Raw genomic sequence first — 21,498 nt, forward strand, 5'->3', positions numbered from 1 at the left:
ACCTTTATTTAACCAGGGAATATCCCATTGAGATTAAGAACCTCTTTTTCAATGGAGCCCCGGCCAAGAGGCAGCAAACACAGAATACAGTTACATATTTACATAACATACAGACCTTAAACACGTCATGAGAAACAAGTGCATGTTATGGAATTGGCCTCAATAACTCTTAGTTTGGATTTAAAAGTGCTCAAAGAAACAAATTCAGTTAATTTCCATTCTTTCTGGCGCATATTCCATGCATAAGGTGCAGAGTAAACAAATGCCCTCTTACCCAACTCCGTACGAGCATAAGGGACAGAAAGCAACAATTGATCAATTGTGTGTTGTCTGTGATGACAATATTACAGCATCCGCCAGTATCTTAAAGTCAGTTGGGTAGTCAGGTAATTCATGACTTTTAATGATCTCTGTGTCATGTAGAAGAAAATATCCCTGTAGAGTCTTAATTATACATACCAGATTACATGTCCTAACATCTGACATTTTAGCTTCATAATCAGATTATTGTGTGGTCTACAACAGCTTCAGTCACTGAGTGTTACAGAGTCCCCCTGACAGAGAATGGATGCAGCTTGTTAACATGTATTTATTAAAGCTTTAATCTCACTAATTTATTGCTAAATCACTACCAGCTAATACACATCTCTGTTTGTGGCTTTTGGCATCACAAATATTCTCAACTCTACTGACAGCCAGAGGAAGCCAAATGTGTTAAAGCCAGCATGGCTGATATTTTGGAATATTAACAATCCATTTAACTTCAACATATGAGATAGGATACATCTTTGATAATAAAAGCTGTAAATACTGTATAAAAGAAGTGGTCTTAGCTACTGGGCTGTCACCCATTGGTTTGTGGACTACCATATTGATACCAAGTTTGGCATTTTGGTTGTCACCATCTTGGTTTTTTGAAGCTAGAAGTGACTTTAGTTAAGGTCACAGATAATATAGTGCTTGCATCAGTAATTCATGTTAATTGTGATATTAATTGTGATACTAATTTTGGCTAATGAAAAAAAAACAACAGCTCCCCATTGTGTATTTTGGAGATGTTGTTGCTTTCAGTACATGTGAATGCGGAACAAGACACTTTTACCTTTAAACCTTTTACTTTTAAAGAAAAAAAAAGCGTAGAAATTGTGTGCTACTATCACATTTTGTTGTGTCATTGCAATCACTTGCTCAGCAGTTCAGCTTTTTAAGGATGGTTTAATCCTAATGTCAATTGTTATATTGGGACGTGGCCAACACGGTCATGATTAAAAACCAGGCAAAAAAAATCAAGGATCGACTGATGTCTGCCTGAACTACAATGGCTCACATTGTCAATAACGTACAATGTACATTTCCATAATTCTACTCTACTTAAAAAAATGCTGTAATGATTAATTATACTCGCTCCTCCTTTTTATTTTTTTAATCAATGAAACTCAAACATGTATATTTATGTTTCAAATTAAAAGCCTGGAAAGCTACTGGGTGATTAAATATAAAGTACCTGTGCAGGAAGTGTTGAGTTTGTGGAATAATAAACAGCTCTCTGTTACAGAAGAATACCAAAGAATGATCACATAAATCACGTCTGTAATTCTATTAATGTTGTCACACTGACTGTGTTTTTATCCTTGTTTAAGTTATTAAGTATTATAGTAATGAACCAGAATCCAGACACACCAGGGCATCTGCATTGCTCCTTATTTTGCTGAATAACATTTGATTTGTATTCATCCATATTGTGTAAGATCAGAGCAAAAGTAATGGTGCAAATATTGGATCATCGATTTATTAACTATCAACCAAGACTCATATCATACCTAAATAAAAAAAAGTGAATTAATGGGGTTTTTTTTCTGATTTCATCAGGAGTCTAGATGAGATCCACCAGAACCGGCACCACTCCCACTCCCCCTACCGCTACCACGACTCCCACTTAGAGCACCAACGCTCCGGGGACTCGGACTACGAGTACTCTGAGGACAGGTAACCTGTTGGGGTGGGGTTTAGTGTGTTTTAGTTGATTTTTCTACTGTTAAAAAAACAAGATAAGGCCACACATTGGTTCAGTGCTCCTAATTGGTGACTTAGCAATGATTTGACAGCAGCTCTGGTCTTTACCATGTACATCCCAAAATGTACTTATGAAGCCCATTATGTTAATATTGACTTATATTATATAAAGGTTGGATCCTGTTTTCGTAATTAAAAGGATAGTACAGGATTTTGGACATTAAGTTGTATGAAATACTTGCCAGTAGTGTAGTGGATGCAAAGCTATCTGCTTACTTTCCGAGCCCCGGTGTCGGAGATGTGGCCGGTTCACCCATTCCACTACAAAACAATGGTCCTCTTGCATTTCAGAAACCAACTTCACATGGCACTATTTTGTTTCTATTTTGTAACTATCTATTCTACGATTGTAACCGGCCAGAACTCAGACACCGGAGCTCAGCAGGTCAGCTCATAGCTTTGCATCCACTACACTACTGACAAGTATATCATACAACTTAATGTCCAAAATTCATAACTATCCCTTTAATGTGTGTATGTGATATTGCCAAACTAATTTCTACTAATACTACTAACAGTGTGAAAGTAGTCATTGCAATGGACTTAATTGAAATCTTAGAACTATGATTTCCTGGTTTCTCTCATTCATAAATTCACTTTGCCTGTCTGAGTTGCCATCCTCTTCTGTTGTGTTTTTCTGGGGTTGTTTCTCATTTGTTCACCCATCGTCATGGCAATGACAGTGAGGTCCTGGAGATGCACAGGTCTATCCGGGGCGGGAGTGCCGAGTGCCTGCACACAAACAGGTAAAAAAAAAGTTAAAAAAACAAAAAAAAAACAACCACCATTCAGCTTTATTTGAATAAAACAGGCCATTGTATCATCATTTCCATCCTCACTATACTTTTAACAACTCCATCTTAACACATTTACTGTTGACATTTTCAATGGTCAACGTACATGGACTGTTGATACTGTATGTCTGCTTTTTAGCAACCGCATGAACACAAAAGTAATAATAGCACACTCATAAATTCATGTCTGACGACTGTCTATCACCACGACTGTCTCATAAAAACACACACACAGCACATACTGATCACTGTGTGAGGGGATTAGAGACCTGCTCAGCGGCTGACCTCAAAGAAGGCAAAGCTCTTTTGATTAATTTCTTTCGCTTCTTGCATTTGATGTGTTTACTCACAGCAGATGTATATATTTTTTTCCACTTTCTTTTCTTGCCTTGCTTTACGGTGCATGAACTCCATTCTTACAACCAGGGGCATAGGTAGATACAGCAACACACTCCCCCCAAAAATGCCCCTGTTAGTAAACGGTATCCATAAAGACATTTACAGGTAAGCATTTAGTGTGAAAGGCAGTCCCTTCTCCATGCCTGTCCAGCTTTCCCAGACTCATTTGTGGAGTTGGTGGGGCATTTAGTTGCAGCAGTGTTCTCTCAATGCACTAAATGCCCATATGTCTCCCAGACCACTGTGCTGCTTGTGCTTGCTTTGGTCGGAGTTTGTGCCAAGTATCTTCGTCATTGTGCCACTTAAGCTAGCTAAATGCTATGTGTTGCTTTTTTCCCCTCTGTATTATGCAATCCCTTGAAGGACCATACTGGTGTCACTTCATGATGTACAAATTACAATTCAATTTCAACAGTTCAATTACAAACATATGCTTTACTTATGACCATTTTACATGGAATACTAGAGGTTTTAAGACTGGCTTCCTTCCTTTAAGTTAGCAGTTGCGAACTTGAGCTGCAGTCAGTGGAGCAGTCAAGATGGCAGACCTTAGATTAGACATTACGCAGACGTAGATTTGAATAGACAAGTTTCTTGCTAGTCAGGTTAGTCAGTGAGTTTGTTGGCCTATTTGGTCAAGATTAAAATATTTGGAGCAAAATTAAGATGGATTCCATTAAAGGAATAGTTTGGGATTTTGGATTGGAAGTTGTATGAAATTCTTGCCAGTAGAATAGTGGATACAAAGCTATTAGTTGACTTGCTAGCTTATTCCGGTATCGAGTTCTAGCCAGTTCCGACTGTAGAATAGGTAGTTCACAGTTACAAAACTACAAGGTGTTTTTAAAAGGTCACCCATTCCATCACAAAACAATGATCCTCATGCATATCAGAAACTAACTTGACTTGGCACTAGCTTGTTTCTTGAAAAAAAGCCAATAAATACAATGACAGCACATAGTAATATTACTATGCACTGCAGCCGGTACGTTGTACAGGCCAGCGTACATCGATGTAGTTTCATGACCCTGCCAGCTATCTATTCTACCAGCCAGAATTCTGACTAGAGGCAAGATTTTAGAATCTAGTGTTGGTTGTAATCAGTTTATAGTCTGAGTTGTATTGACCAATCGGGCTTGAGTGGATAAATGCAGGTATACAGTGTGTGGAGAGCAAAAGAAGGAGAATGCATTATTATTATCATTATTATTTACCTTTTTATTAGCCTATTATATACATATATATATATATATATATATATATATATATACATATATATGTATATATTTTTTTTAATACGTTTCTTATGAATTTTATGTAAATGCAGTGCTAAGTTGACAGAGTACCCGTTATAATGACTGAACAGAAAATCAAGTTTGGAAATGGTCAGCATAATGTAAAGAATATGTGAATTGCAGTTAAAAGGATAGTTTGGATTTTTTTGAAGTGGGGTTGTATGATAGCCATAGTATGAGCAATATTTTACAGAAATATACTGTATTATTTTACTGAGATTTTCTACATTAAGTGCAAATGCCATAAACAGTAAACAGTAAATTACTTTTATGACAAATATTACTCATAACATGGAAGTTGAAATCTGTAAGTTAATATAATGGGACATAATTCTTTTCTCTAATTCTTTTGCAGGATTATTCAATTGTTTAATGGTCTTGAATGTTAAAATACAGTGAATTATGTGTAAAAAATACAAAAAATACACATCATATATCAGAAGGCGACTTTCTGTTGCCAAACAGTTAGTCATATTAAAGTTAAAAAACAACAATTAAGAGTTATATATATAACTTTTGCGTGCCAGACTCGGACTGTTTTTTAAATTTGTTTTTTTATGTTTTGTTTTTTTTGTTTTTTACAGTGTAGGTAATACAATGACTATGAATAAGTACCTCATACAACCCCACTTAAAAAAAATCCAAACTATCCCTTTAATGGGTTAAAACATGCAACCCACCAGTATTGTCCTACTTGCTAGATGTTGATACTGGCATATTAGTGCATATTGATATGTTGCATACTCTCACTATCTCTCTCTCTCTCTCGCCTCTGAACTCATAATAAAAACACATAAACATCAGTAATATTTACTCTAATGCCTCATTCCTGGTCATGTGATATAATATCAGACCTCCTGTAGAAGCAATTTCCTCAATTTCTCTCTGTTCTGCTCTAATCCTTTTCATTGCACTCTTATACATTTTACAGATCTACTATAGCTTGGTTTCCTCGCCACGTGCCGCCTCTGCGGCTTTAGATCTGTAGATTGTCTTATATAATCGGCATTACATTTAATCCCCACATATATGTGTGTGGGGGTCAATCCACAGGGAGGGCAGGAGGAACTACTGTATGTCTACACTCTTACATAATGAATTCCTCACTGTGAGGTCACAGACAGGAGGATTCACTTTATGTCATGTGCCTGTTTGGTGATTTGCTGTGTGTGGTGGGATCACCAGCAGGCACATTTCTAATCTTAGGCTATCCAATCTTACTTAGTTTTTTTTTAGAATACTCCCTTTTTACTAAGCTCCAACTGTGAACCTGGAGAAACCATATTTTTTATTTGTAATAATGTTGCTCCTTTGTCTCTCCTCATCAATTGCAAGATAGTTTCATGCTTGTGTTTTTCCTTGACTTATTTGCTTATTTCTGTCAGTTGCATGTGTCATTTTTGTTTTCCTTTGCCTTCCTTTGCAAACGGGTCTTCCCCCACCTCTCGTGGGCGGGGCTCTGGCATTACAGCTCCACCCTCCCCGCATGCCTAAAGAGCAAGCTGCACCACAGGCAGGAAGGGGGCAGCACTATGCCTCGTAGCATCCTTACACACCGTGTGCTCAGGTTTACAGATGAGGTCACGGTTAGGTAAGAACACGCCCACTCCACTCACCATCTCGTCCCTCCCTCCACCCAAAACCTTTTCTTTCTCCCTTTGCATACAGAGGCTTAAGCATGTCCTGGCAGAGCATTAAACAAACTCCTAAGCCCTTGTTGCCATCCATGTGAGGCTTTTGGCCTGAAAACATTATGTGCAATGTCATGCGATGACACGGAGCCAACCATCTGTTGAAAGTAAGCGTTGTCACGGCGCAGCATGACGTGACAAACATACAGCTGTGAGCGTATGCAGCGCAGAGTAAACGTCTCTCCTCCTCACTCATTCACCCCCTCACACACTCACAAGCAGTCCCTTCTCCCACTTAGACCTGGTTCCCATGGCAACTCACCAACCTTCCATTTGAGTGGTCTCACAGTGTATGGCCGCGAGGAATGACTGACTATGATAAATGGAGATACAGCATCAGAGCCATTACATGTTACTGCACTGTCTGATGGCCTTCCTTATTCTCTCTCCCTCCTCTCATCTCCTTTCTTTCTCTGAACTTCACATTATCCTCCTCTTTCTCACTTCCTCTCTATTCTGTTTTGTCTCCCTCCTACTCATCACCCTTTTGTTCTCTCACATTATTCACAATCTCTTCTTCCTGACACCTCTGCTCGTATCCTCTGTCCTTGTACATCTTGTCTCCATTTCTATTCTTCTCTCTCTCTCTCTCTCTCTCTCTGTCTCTCTCTCTCTCTCTCTCTCTCTGTCTCTCCCTCTCTCTCTCTCTCTCTCTCTCTCTGCTGCCATGTTGTGGCGGTGCAGCGACCTGCAGCCGCCGTTGGACAGAGTGAGGAGTGCCAGCACCACTTGTCTGAGACCAGACACCAACTTTCACTCCCCCGACAGAGACAGGTATAAAAAGAACATGAACATACATGCAAAGTTAATTTACTTCCACAGCATTCTGATATTCTATTTTAAAGATGAATACAGAAATAGTGATAATGCCCTCTACAGAAATCATCTTCAGTGACAGATTTCCAATCAGTTTTTCTGGACTGCATGATTGAATCATCCAACATTTTGGGTTTAAGATGCTGCATGTCTTCAGTTCATGTCATGTGTCCCTTTCATACATGAATGAATTTGCCATCGCTCACAATCACAGAAAAACATTGACCTATTGTTTGAATTTGGATTTAAAAAAATAAGCTTCATTTCAGTCATGTTCTGCACAGAATACTTAGCAGAGGCAGTATAGATAATGACAGACCAGGCTGCAGCCTACAGCTGGTTAGCTTAGCTTAGCACAAAAACTGGCAACAGAGGGAAGCAGCTAGCACGGCTCTGTCTGGATGTAACAAAACCAAATGCTTGTTTTTACACCTCAGTTTTCAGTAGTTTGTTGTTTTTTTTTTTTAAATTGGCGTAAAATATAATTAATTTATGTTGAGGAATATTCAATAGGTTGTGTACAACATAGTTATTCTTGTTTTGATCTAATGTATTTTTGTGTATTATTTTTTACATTTATTTAAATAAACATATTTTTTCATCCATTTTTTTACATTTAAGTTTTTCAGTCGAGTTATATTTAAAGTAAAAAAAATCCAAAGCTTTTTCTTTCAATTAACAAATTCAGTGAGTTTAATAATCACAATTAAAAAAATGACCAAAATTTTTGTGATTATGATTTTTGCTATTTGGCCAGATATTGTTACCTACAGACAGAACCAGGTCTGTTTCTAAGCTAAGCTCAGCATTCCTGCCTATTAAGCTATCATAGGCCAATCATCTGACTCTAAAAAAAAAAAAGCAACTGTATATCCCAAAATGTCAAACTATTCCTTAAATCAATTCATAAACAACATTATATATAATAAGTCCAGTCAAGCTGAATCTTTTTACCGATATTATGATATAACATTTAAAGAGAATTCACAGTTTTAAAGCCTTGACTGTCCCGTAACTCACTAACATCCTCTCCCGGTGTTCCCACCTTGGGATGGTCCTCCTCCCACCCTTCCGCCCCTCTAGGTTCTCCAACTCTTTGCCCTGCAAGACTCCCCCAAGCCCCAGGATCTTAGTAGAGCATGTGGGCCCTGAGGAAGACAGGTACACCAGACCTGCTCCTCCTGCTGTCCCCAACTCTTTAAACACTACGCTGCAGCTCTGCTTGCCTGCTTGTCCCTTTCAAGCCTCTCCTGTAGCCTCAAGCTCATTCTGAAATGATAGCATTGCACACATCTTGTGTTTCTTCCTCTCCTTGTAAATATTTGTGGTCTAAGGCTGTGTAATCCCTGCACCTGCTCTTTCTGCTGAGCGCCTGTTCTGAATTTCCCCACTTCTCTGGCTTGAAAGTGTTTTCTTTTCTGTTACATTGCTGCTGATGCGAAAAAAAAGTTTACAGTGTTCAATTCTCGGTTATATTGCTTTTACAAACCACAAAAACCAAACCACAAAGTCTCAGCTTGAGCCTTTTACAATATATCCAACACATCAGTCAATATTCAGTTTTGCCATTCTGTGGGTCATCACTCTCCATATCGTGTTTGTTTTTCTTCCTCTCTGTTGTCGCTGTTTGACGAAACAGGCAGTGTAGCAATTCATCAAGTCCAAACTGTCACAGGGGCAGCAAAAAAAGCCTGGAGGGGGACAGGTAAGATCATTCATTCATTCATGCATTTATTCATTCATTCATTCACTCACTCCACTTACAGTAGTGTTCAAAATAATAGCAGTCCAATGTGACTAACCAGATTAATCCAGGTTTTTAGTATATTTTTTATTGCTACATGGCAAACAAGGTACCAGTAGGTGCAGTAGATTCTCAGAAAACCAACAAGACCCAGCATTTGTGATATGCACACTCTTAAGGCTGTTCTCTATCAACATTCCAAAATTAATTTACATTTCTTGGTTTTGCTTCAGAAACTGCATTTTTGATGTCACCCCACAAGTTCTCAATTGAATTAAGGTTCTGGGATTGGGCTGGCCACTCCATAACATCAATGTTGTTGGTTTGGAACAAAGATTTTGCTTGTTTACTAGAGTGTTTGGGGTCATTGTCTTGTTGAAACGCCCATTTCAAGGGCATGTCCTCTTCAGCATAAGGCAACATGACCTCTTCAAGTATTCTGACATATGCCTACAATTGTTTGCACCTCTTTATAACTTTTCCCCTCTCCAATCAACTTTTTAATCAAAGTACGCTGTTCTTCTGAACAATGTCTTGAACAACCCATTTTCCTCAGGCATTCAAAGAGAAATGCATGTTCAAGTGCTGGCTTCATCCTTAAATAGAGGCCACCTGATTCACACCTGTTTTTTCACAAAATTGATGACCTCACTGATTGAATGCCACACTGCTATATTTTTGAACACACCCCTTTCAACTAATTGCCCAATTGCACAGCCTTAAGAGCTGCATATCATGAATGCTGGCTCTTGTTAGTTTTCTGAGAATCTACTGCACCTACTGCTACCTTGTTTGCCATGTAGCAATAAAAAATATACTAAAAACCTGGCTTAATCTGGTTAGTCACATTGGACTGCTATTATTTTGAACACTATTGTATGTAATCCCTTCTCATTACTGTCGCTCCTTACTGTTCTTTTCTGCTCTCTGGAAGGATATCTGTTTTCTGTTACTGTCAATGCTGGACTATTGATTTTATTTTTACAGCCTGTTTACTACATAGCCTTGAATTCTAGCAGAAAATCAAAAACCTCACCATGAGGTAGTGTTTCATAAGAAACAGGTCTATAGGTGCTTGAATGATGTGTTGGGGGTTAACAAGATTGCAATTAAGCTACATTCACTCTGAATACTTCAGCCTATTGTTTGTTTAATTTAGCACGATGACAAGAAACAGCTGACAACTTTAGATTTTACAAAATCAAAAAACGACTTCCAAATCAACTTTATCACCAATGACTCGTGTCTTCACTTGGACTTGAGCCTTTTGACTTGAAAATACTTGATACCTTCCCCAAACGCCTAAAGAGGAAAAAGTCTGTGATTCAAAAATATTTTAATTTTCAATCAAGCAATTTTCTAAATAATAAAATTAAATTAAATCAATTCATTCCCAGCAAGACTTCCCCATCCCCAGATCCACTTTGTTTGAACCAAGTGACAACCTGCAGGGCTGAAAAGTGAAGCCAATGCACAAGTGCAAATAGTTGCAGTTTCTCAACTACCAAGTTGATGCTGGTTCCGAAAGTGTTTGTGAGTAAATGCCCAAGTTTACAGCAGAAAAAGTTTACAGCCTGTTTTGAATAACTAAAGACATGGCTGCTTTGAGTGGTTGCCAGCTGATGGATTCAGAACACCCCTTTTCTATATTAGCTGAGAGTCAGGTTGGCCAAGGTGACGATGGCTGGAGCCACAGGGACTGACCATTTTGACCTTCATTTTGGCGCTTCAGAAACCTGTGGTTGATGTCAAAGAGACTACATCTACATTTTATACAGTCTGTGGTAGTCTGTGTTACTTTATTGACTTGTTTATGACTCAAAAATTCAAGGATTAAGACCTACAACATGTTAAATTGAGACGTACTTTTGACCTGGAAAAAAAATTTGCTTGGTCTCACCTCTGTTAACAGCACTAAGGTCACTAATTAACACATTATTATGCAGTTGATTTGTGTTTAAATGGGGTTAACAGCTGGAATTATTTTTGGCCAAATAACTTACTCTTACCAGTTATATATAATCATAGTATAGAAGATGCAGTTATACACCTAATATTAAAGCATTTGGACAGGCCTAAAACTACAGCTTAGATTTTACAGTCAACACAATTAAATTCAATGTTCATTCAAGGAGATTCACATGGAGGTTAATCCTCATCTGATTTAGTGGTACCATTCTTTTCTTAAAAATATAGTGCAGTGCAGTTAAAGTTAATCAGGCACATCCAACTTCTATTGTTATTACCCCAGGGTTGTGTGAGCTCACGCCTACCGTACTCTACACATTTTAAACAGATGATTGTAAAAGAGATGAAATATTGCAATGATTTAAAGAGTTTTGAATGATATGACAATGTTGTCTTTGTTAGAAACTGAAGCTAACTTAGTGTTCATCAGTGTTGTACACACAGCTTAGTGGAGTGGTTCACTAATTATTAATTAATTATTATTAAGAAGATACAAAAAACTATTCTTGGTCTTCCAGTGAACTCTTATCCTCAATTTATGACTGCCCACACACTGGGATGGCACCAGGTTCCTCTTATAAATATTTTAACTTTTTTAACTATGAAGATGCTGCTTTATCTTGTGCACATATAGATAATATCGGTAGCGAGTCCAAGAACAAAAATACTTTCTGACGACTGATTTCTTTTAGAACAACAATCCAATTTATAATACAGGATCAATGGAATCAGTACATGGTGCAGTCACCAGCCGTGGGCCGATGGTCGGTTTAATTGACAATTAAAAAAAAAAACACTGCCATGGTGAATTTTAAGGTGTACATAGACCCTTTCTTGACTGAGGCAGTTCGAGGGCTGATTCAGGGCCGGGGCCTAATCTCGAACCAGTTCTTTGCGACAGCCAAAAAAACAACTCTCTACCAGGAAAACTGGTTCCAGAGTGGCACGTTGCTGGTGTCGAACCATGAACTTACGTCACGGCCTGGGGGCAGAATTATTGTGACCAACAAGGCCAACTAAAACGTGTATCATTAATTTTATTTTATGTGTGTAACTGCAATGTGACTGATATCTGGTAGTCTATGCTAGGTAGCTAGTTAGACCTATCAGGCTAGCGTTAGCTAACAACACAGACATAGATTCCATAGCAATAGCAATCAAGAGACAATGTAGCCGCCACTGTTTTTTTTATGCTTGATGTGTGTGCTAGTGTTTCTGGGAAAGCGGAGACGTATACAGACGTATACACTGGTATAATGACGTGGCTCTTTAGCCTGTGGAAAAGCAAACAGGTTCCGAGAAGCTTCGCAAATTGAATCACTGTTCAGCTGAAAGCTACAATGGCTCCACTGCTACAGATCTGCTGAATGATTGTGGGCCAATTGAGTCAAATCAAAGTTTGGATTTTAAGTAGGTTTTCTGTCTAGACTGTGGACTGAATGTAGAGTGCATGGCAGCCACTGATTCGTAATGTTGCTGTACTATTTTGTGTGTTATACTACTGCTATATTGTTCGTTTAAAGGGGGCATAGTATCCTCATTTTCAGGTTCATCGTGTATTTTAGGTTTCTGCTAGAACACGTTTACATGCTTAAATATTCAAAAAACATCTTTCTTACACTGTCCATCTGTGGTCAATCCAAATAGCATTACACACCCAGCGCCAAAATAAGCATCATATCTTGTATAATTTTCAATTTTTATGTTGCTCTATTTATAAGGTTTTATACTTTCATTTCTTTTATTTGCTGATGGCAGTCGTATCCAGCCCACCTCTATCCTGAGGGGCAGTAGGGGGAGAGGGGGCATGCTGAGGCCCTTTGGCCAGACTCCCCTGGCCGGGTCCTGCCCAAACTCACCACGGCTAGACAGGTGCATGCTACAGCCAGTACTAAGCCTCTGCCCCCCTGTGTGCTGATTCCTCTATGTCACATTGAGTGTGCTTATACTCTATGCACAAGAACCACATGCCATAGAAAAAGCCAAATGGTGTTAAGGTTAATTCTAACATTTCACTTTAACAACAACAGCGCCACGTTAGCTGACTGTAAATATCTTATACTGTTCAACTTGTAGTTTGTGTAAATTCAGGGTACAATCAAGTGTATTGTATAAATGTACCATGCCAACATTATGATACAATAACAGGGGTGTATAGAAATATTGAAATATTGTGCATACTGTCTGTAAACACACTCAGTGCCACTTCCTTTACTCCTTTGCTCCTTTTCTGATGATTCTGATCCACTCCCCTCCTAACGTGACCTTTGACCTTTTATAGTGGCCATCAGTTAGTTGTCTTTGTGATTCAGTTTCAGGAGTTCATTTAAATGTGTAATGAGCACTGTTATGATAATATGTTTTTATATGTCCCCTGTGTCTTTATGTTCCTGTCTGTCAGAGCTCACCCTCATGGCCCTCCTTCTCCAACGGGGACTCACTCATCAGGTCGCAGGGGCCGGCAGCTGCCGCAGCTCCCTGCTAAAAGCAGCAGCATAGAGCAAGGTATGTTGTCTTCAGGGATGTGGGTTTGATTTCAGAAGTGGGGGGCTGTAATAAAGGAATAGGAATAGAATAGGTCTTTATTTGTCATTGTCACATGTACAACGAAATTCAAAGTGCTCTCCAGTAAGTGCAACATTTAAGAGTCTATAAAAATATAAATATAAAAAGAAAAAAATATGTACAATTCAAAATACCCAGTTTAGACAAACACATAAACACACCCAGACATAGATGCATAGTCGCACAGGAAAAAAAACGACAAACAAACAGCATGAACACACAGTCGAGACAACAACAGTACAGAACATATCTCAAATGTGTTGAGCCATCAATGTGAATGCAGTGCAATATTATCGGTTTTTTTTTCAGTATTGAGGGTGGTTATTGCAGTTGGATAAAAGCTGTGTTTGAGTCTGTTAGTCATGGGTGATGGGGTAGTTTGCACACAATACTATAATACAATAGAAGTTACGGAAATTATATTTAGTTCTCCTGATATGTACAGCATGCCATGACATATTGTATCTTTCTGGGTCTGTCAGGTTGTGTTTAGCCCTAACAAGCTGCATCAATCGGATTAGAGTAGGGCAGCCTGAGATGCAAAACTTAAGACAATAAAAGAGCTCTAGAAAAAAAAGAAAAATGTATCAGTTCATCAAATCTCTATTCTGTTTCTAGTCTCTGTGTAAGTATTCAGATCATTTACTTCACTGTATTACAAGTAAAAGTCCTGCATTTAAAATGTTACATAAGTAAAAGTATGAACTCCTAATGATGAAAATATACTTTATTTTGTATCAAAAGTAAAAGTAATTAATGCAGAGAAATGTCAAGCATAACTATAACTCATGCAATGTAAAAAAGCATATTTTTAATTTTACTTTTTTGGGTGAGGTGGGGCTCATTTTAAACCATTTTGTATACATTTGCAACTAATTATTGTTTACATTATGGATTAACCTTATAAACCCCACAGCCCCAATACATTATCATTGGACTTTCAAATTACCAATGGCTGTTGAATTAATCATGTGTGATGAATGCTTCTGACAAAATGTAAGCTAAAATAGTGATATTTAATCAAAAATAATGTTATTCCATGTGTCTCATTTAATATTAGCTTGTGACTTAGCTGCCAGAGAATCTTAGTTACAGTCAGTCGTATCAATCATAGTCATTTTATGGAAACTTAACATCCCCATCTGATTTTGCCAAATTGGCAGACCCTGCTCATAAACCAATTATATTTGTTCCCAGGTTGATTGTGAGCCTTCCTTTCTACATCCATCATGATGGCACTCGAGTGCCATCAGTACACACCATGCTCCATCTAGTGTCAGAAAGCAGAACCTGCATCTTAAAGATACTCCCTGGAATCTCTTACATTGGGAACACTTTGCTGTTTCTTATTTATTTTTAAACCTCTCTCTTCCCTTGTCCATATTCTTTAAACCCTAATCTCTTTTTAATATCTCTTTGATTTCAGCCCTTGCAGTAGAGGAGCGAGCCCGACAGATAGTACATTCCTACCGGCCTTCAGCCTCCCACGACCCTGAGACAGACCTCAAGACCAAACGGGAGGTCAGTTGATGAATTATATACAGTCACCGGCCACTGCACTAGGTTCACCTGTTCTCCTCTTCAAATATCTAATCAGCCAATCACAGGGCAGCAACTCAATGTATTTAGGCATGTAGACATGGTGAAGACGACCTGCTGAATTATTATTATATATTTATATATTATATATATTATATATCATATTATTTTATTTATTTTATTTATAATTGGTTATAATTATTTTAATTATTTATAATTATTTTATATTGTTACTATTTATTTATTATTACATATTATATACTATACTATATACTGTACTATTATTACAATTATATATATACCGTCTAGTCACCATAGCATTGTTGCCATCATATCATCAGTATCATTACCATCATCTTGCCAACCTACCAACTGATCTGCTTTTTTTAACTTGTGTCTTTATTCTATTCTGTGTTTTTTTGCTATTGTTGTTTTTATTTATGCTACCTCAGTATCTTATTCTATTGTATTTTATTGTATTTTACTTGAATACCGGACTGCTGTGACAACCGAATTTCCCTTCGGGGATGAATAAAGTAATCTATCTATCTATCTATCTATCTATCTATCTATCTATCTATCTATCTATCTATCTATCTATCTATCTATCTATCTATCTATCTATCTGAAGTTCAAAGCGAGCATCAGAATGGGGAAGAAAGGAGATTTAAGTGACTTCGAACGTGGCATGGTATGTCTATATTTCTATCCTCAATTTGAGCATAATCATTATTTCTCTCTGGCCGTAGATGTACGCAGAACGGAGGCGTAGCAGTGACAACATGTCAGCCAGATCGTCAGACAGTGACATGAGTGACGCGTCGGCCCTCTCCCGTGCCAGCAGTGCCTCCCGCCTCAGTAGCACCAGCTACATGTCTATCCAATCAGAACGACCCGGAGGACGACTAAGGTCAGTCCTCATTAACTCATTATGTTCAGTTTAGCTTTGAAGAGTGATGTGGATTTGAGTCCATCACATTTTGATTATTATTTTTAATAAGCCTAAATGTTGGGTAATTGGTTTTGTGTTGTATGCATGCTAATCACTGAGTGTCTTTCTGTTTTATTTCTGCATGCCACTGCTGCATGTTTTTCTGTCCTTCTGCATGCTCTATCTCCTCTCCTCACACACACACACACAAATATACACAAATTGGTGAAAATCCAAACAAACTGAACTCAGATCCAAGTCATTAGAGGAGGAGAAGAGGGACAGGAGGATCTCGTGGGGGGTGAATGGAGAGGAGGAGAGGAGGAGGGCAGCGGGAAAGAGACGTTTCTCTGCAGAGTTGAAGCGAAGGAGACACACTGTAGCTGGAGACACCAGGGAGTCCAGGTAAACATCAATAGATCCCAAATGGTGAATTCACAGATGATAGCAGACAATCCATCTTCTCACTGTACAACCAGTTCTGGTTGCCCAAAATAGAATCCCTAAATCCTCTTTTGTTTGTTGAAGGCAGAATACAACGAAAACTTTTAAATGGCAGCAATTATAAACAATTATCGATCTCTGTTGGGAAGTTATTCTCGTTTTGCTTGCAGCATCCATAAGGGAGGTCAGAGGTCAGCTACCATTTATAGTCTTGCTCAAGGACACTTGAGCAGTGTGACACATTTCACAAGGGAATATCTGGTTGATTAAATGTTGGACTCACTGTCTTATTTTGCGGTTTGTCACACATCTCAGTTTCCATAACTTTATCCATCCAAACTTACTCAAAATAATCATGTACTTGCCATGGTAGTTTAAGGTTAAAGGGGCACTCCACTGATTTTACACACAAATATTAGTTAACTTGCCAGGAGGAGTCCTCCTCAGCCTGTAAACAGGTTTATAATGTCTATTTGTGGCTCTTGTGGATTCTATTTAATGTTTGACAACTCCAATGATGTCATCAATGGACTACAGATTTAAGAGAAAACATGCATTACAAACATATTTAATATGGAAGACATTTAATAAACACAATGTTTTTCAGTGTTTTTCCTTGTTTTTTCAAAGATCCTAACTTTGACTACTCGTGTTGATTTTGCATGTGATCTAAAAAGTTGTATTATTAGATACCTGCCCAAAGTATGTCTCTACCAGAATTCAAGTATTTAGAGAAATCGCAAGAAACACTGTGATGCTGTGATTTTTCCTTATCATACTAAATATAAATAAATACTCTTTTCGTGAAAAAAAAAATATTTTTTTTTTACAATCTGCATAAATTATTTTTAGCTTGATCTTTGGTTATACATAGGGCTTAGGTATATTTGGCTACAAACTTCTTTTTGTTGAGGATTATATTAATGAATGATTGTAGATTTAAAAAAGCACATACCTTTAAAAGTGCTAACGAAATGTATATTATATAACACCCAAACTAAACTCCACATTCCAACTAAGTTAAAATAAATCATTAAAAGGGTAGGTTAAAAAACAAAAGTCACAAAAGATTCCCATGTTTATGTGAACACACAAACGCATACACTCTCTCTCACACTCCCGGCTGACCAGTAGCAGCGTGCTGACAGGGACAAACGACCCTATCCCAGTGGTCCTCAGTGGGCCAAGCCGTGATGTAGTGCAGCTTATTAGCTGGCTAATGTTTTGAGGTCTGGGAGGAGGAGAGAGAGGGCCCCGGTCTTTATGGCCTTACCACAGATCAATCCAAATAGAGCGTTATAAAAGCACAGCCCCACGGCCTTTGACACACTTTCTGGAGTCGGAGGTGAGACAGAGAGGGACAGAGAGAGAGACGGAGACAGATGTGAAAGACACGGCACACATGAGTCATCGCTTGAGTGTTGTAAAAGAAAAGATTGTCTTCTTTATTGAACACATTTAGCCAAAAGTATGTGGACACGCAAACATTACCCTGTTTTCTCCAGCTGTGATCAGACAAACAGTAAAGTTTGAATTAAAAGAACTCACAATGGAGTTAGTGACCATTTCTAAGGCCTGTAATGTGGTTAATCAAACAAGGGGTCAGAGACAAGGGTAAGGAATTAGTAATCCAGTGATGTATAACGACAGCTGGCCTCAGGTCAGTTATCTGTATTCAGTGGATACTCTCACATTTGCTTCAGGCCAGTTTGATGTTAGCTTATGGAAGTGATTGAGTATAAACAGGAGGCAGAGGTTGTATTGACACTTGAACCATTCTCACTTCTTCTTCTGTTATCTTCTTTAACCTGCTCTGATCTGCCGCCATATCAGTAATTGGTAAATTTCTTTCCCTCAAAAATTGCTATCAGTCTCTAAAAGCACAGCGGTCAGGCTCTAATCCATACATTTTTCAATGAAAAACAGTTCAGGGGCATTAGTTTAGTTAAAGTCCAGCATTTGTAGCCAACACAGTATCCATTTTTTCCAATATTTTCCAATGTATGTTTGTTATATTTGGCCCTTGTTTTCTGTGTTTGTGTACGTGTGTGTGTTTGTGGTATCCCCTCTGCATGTCTCAGATCTCTCCTTGCATGCATCCTGTGTTGTGACTGCCAGGACACCCTCCATCCTCCAGACCTGGATCCTCCCCTCCCATCTCCTCCCTCTGCTGCACGCCCTTCCCTAACCCCACTGCAAGGGGCGGTGGAAAGGCCACAAACCACCCTCCCTCTTCCCAGTCGCTCATTGGATCCTCTGGGCCACTGGACTGTGGCTGTCAGGGGCCCACTGGGAGTGAGGGCTATGGGTGATAGTGTCAGCGTAGCTGGGCTCTCCTGCAGTACTTTGACCCCCTCTGAAGGGATGGACATGCGGCAGCTCCTCCGAACCCCTAGGAGGCAGCATCGAGTGCTGGGCAGCTTCTGTTCACGTGTAGTGGCTCGATTGAGAAGAGTGAACTTTAATACATGATTTGGTTTTCAGCTTTTGATTGACAGAACAACAGTTCTATCATGCAATCCACATTAAGTGGAGCAAGCAAGTTGCATTAAGTGAAACATTTTATTAACATGTTAATTGATTAATCAACCGCAGTAGCTCCCCATTCACCAAGCCACCTGGCCACGGGGGAGGTGTTGGGGACGGCTAGCTGCTCTAGGTCGGCCTGCACCGTCTATAGGGGGCTGGATAACTTCAGCTGTTATCGTGACTGATTGGTACTCCATGGTGCAGAGCCACACAACCAAACTTCTAAGCCTCACCTCCACCACAACTACTGCGCTGCATTTATTACATTTACAGTTATCAACTAGAAAATTTCCTCTGGGGAAATTCTGAAAGGGCCACGGGGGCTACTGCCGGTGTGTGTACACTATGATGAGATTCTTCAGAGATTTCAAACTATGCCCTTTAACCTCAACATATGTGTGTGTGTGTGTGTGTGTGTGTAGGTGTAATTAAAATCACATAAAGTTACCTATGTGTGTGCGTGTGTGTGTGTGTAATTAAAATCACATAAAGTTACCTGTGTGTGTGTGTGTGTGTAGCGAAAATCGCATAAAGTTACCTGTGTGTGCGTGTATGAAGCATGTGTATGCATGTGTGAGGAGTGTGCGCACTTTAGTGCATGTGTGTGAGTATCTGTAACTGTAATCAGATCAAAGATCAAAGGCAATCAGATCAAAGCAATCAACAGAATTAACTGCAGCTGTCAATGTTCCGAAAGAGTGACAGCAGAGGTGGACAGACTCGAATTTCTGGCCTCGAACAGAAAGCATTTTTGGCAAAACCATAATACCTATCATTGATCTGACTTCGCTTTGTTAGAGCGATCTAAAAAAACAGTTTCATCTTCCTTTTTTCCGAAATCTTCCTGCGTTTTTAATATGGGACCCAATGAGGCTGTTGGTGGTGTTGGTGGCGCATCTGTGCATCGTACGCCCAAACTATAACTCTGACAGCTTTACCAGAGGATTGTGAGTGAGAAGAAATTTTCCTACATTTCTATGTATAAAAAATTTCTATAGAGTGGAATTTGCGGCCTGGAGAGCAGATTTCAAAATTTATTTTTTGACAATTCTTTCTCTCCCTCTACACTCTGGCGATGATGTCACACACTGTGACACGAACATTCCGTGCAATACACACCCATTATAATCTCAGAATTTCTCCAAAAATGATCATGGTCATTGAACAGGGATTGGTAAAAAACTATATGACCTATCGAAACGTGGATTAATACACCGATAAACAAGACTTGTGTCTATCGTTTAAAGTTTAAATGGAGTCTCTAGGTGAAATTATGCCGGAGAAGTAGATGTTTAAAAATCTCCAATTATTGTTCTTTTTCTCTAATTTTTTGTCGGCTGTCTCATTTATTTCAATGCAAAATTTTGGGCAGTTTTTCGCGACTTATGTCGTGAAAAATTCGTATTCTGTAGAGAAAAGTAATAGCACACCGATCCCGATCAAACCGCACGTTTTGATATATAATTTGTCCTGCAACTCTTCAAGTTGTAGGACTAGCAGCGGGACGAAATTGCGTCCGGAAGAGGAAGAAGAAAAAATCCACAGCTATTGCTGTATGGGACCAGTGCTCGGTGCGATTGCCCCGAGGCCCTAATAATTGAGCCTTTGATTATTGTTGGTCTGTTCCATGTTGATCTTTTGACTCTTTGCCAGATTCTTTTTTACAAACCTGTATTTGTAAAGCTCTGGCTGAGGACCAGTTGTAATCAGCACACAGTTAATTTGAGTGAAGACACTGGTTAACAACAAAATTATCATCAAACAACAAATCATGCACAACTGTCTCCTTTTTTTAAAAGACATTTTTATTGGTTTTATATTTAGTAGCAATTCCACAATAGTACAAGCTGAGTTTTAAACATCACAAAATCTTATATCTTAAAGAAACAGAACAAACATTCCCACCCTCCCCAACCCATGGCGACCCCTAATGATCTCTCGACCGCCACAAGATATAAAAAACAGAATAATCCACAACTCTCTATGACAAATGAAAGAACACACTCTCAAACTCAGTATCAGATGAAATCTTTTTACTATAAAACTGCCTTTTTCCAGTTCTACATAAATAATGTCTCTACGTGTTGTCATCATCAAGTCTCTGCACTCTGCACCGATATTTGGTGGTTTTATATCGATGATACTTCTTCAAATAATTAGCCTTCAGCTTTTTGGCACACAGTGCAAATATTTCTAGAAGCAAATGCATAAAGGAGTGGATTCAGGCAGCTATTCACAAATGTCAGTGCTACAACAATGTTCCAGCTGTCCATACAAAACTTCCGCAGGCCCTCCTTTTTGAGTAAAATAGCTGCCACACGAAGCACATGCATGATGCAATAAGGCATTAATAGGACAAAAAAGGTCACAATGATGCTTGTGACCAGCCGGGTCGTCTGTGGATGGTTGAACAAAGCTGCCTGGTTCACTTTTCTGTAAAGGCTGATGTATGAAAATGCCACAACAGACATTAAAAGAAATCCACTCAAGGACTTCACCAACAGCACGGCCACCTCCTGAGTCTGGGAAGAGTATTGAGATTCGCACTTTGTCCATTGCTGGTCTGTGTTCACCTGTCGAACCACTAGAGAAGGGATGGACAGGATCATCACAGCCAGCCAGAGCAGAACCAGCAGCCTCCTCTTTCCCACCTGATCGAAGCGTTTCTGCAGTTTCACCACCTGTACGAAGCGATGGACACTCAGCACTG

General features: G+C 39.0%; 1 protein-coding gene across 6 annotated transcripts in view; it reads left to right on the forward strand.

Annotated features, from left to right (window-relative positions):
- rims1b (regulating synaptic membrane exocytosis 1b) overlaps positions 1–21,498 on the forward strand; it is a 99,272-nt gene that overhangs the window by 64,639 nt on the left and 13,135 nt on the right. The window contains exons 18-27 of one of the 6 annotated variants that reach the window (XM_059329640.1): positions 1,870–1,986; positions 2,757–2,819; positions 6,033–6,152; positions 6,937–7,026; positions 8,152–8,229; positions 8,708–8,773; positions 12,539–12,652; positions 13,182–13,285; positions 14,772–14,866; positions 15,634–15,794. In XM_059329640.1, coding sequence (XP_059185623.1) covers positions 1,870–1,986; positions 2,757–2,819; positions 6,033–6,152; positions 6,937–7,026; positions 8,152–8,229; positions 8,708–8,773; positions 12,539–12,652; positions 13,182–13,285; positions 14,772–14,866; positions 15,634–15,794 — 1,008 coding nt within the window. The remainder of the gene's footprint in view (positions 1–1,869; positions 1,987–2,756; positions 2,820–6,032; positions 6,153–6,936; positions 7,027–8,151; positions 8,230–8,707; positions 8,774–12,538; positions 12,653–13,181; positions 13,286–14,771; positions 14,867–15,633; positions 15,795–21,498) is intronic. The other 5 variants (XM_059329648.1, XM_059329607.1, XM_059329615.1 and 2 more) reach the window with 5 other exon arrangements.

This window comes from Centropristis striata, chromosome 1 (genome assembly GCF_030273125.1).
Source record: "Centropristis striata isolate RG_2023a ecotype Rhode Island chromosome 1, C.striata_1.0, whole genome shotgun sequence".
Taxonomy (NCBI): domain Eukaryota; kingdom Metazoa; phylum Chordata; class Actinopteri; order Perciformes; family Serranidae; genus Centropristis; species Centropristis striata.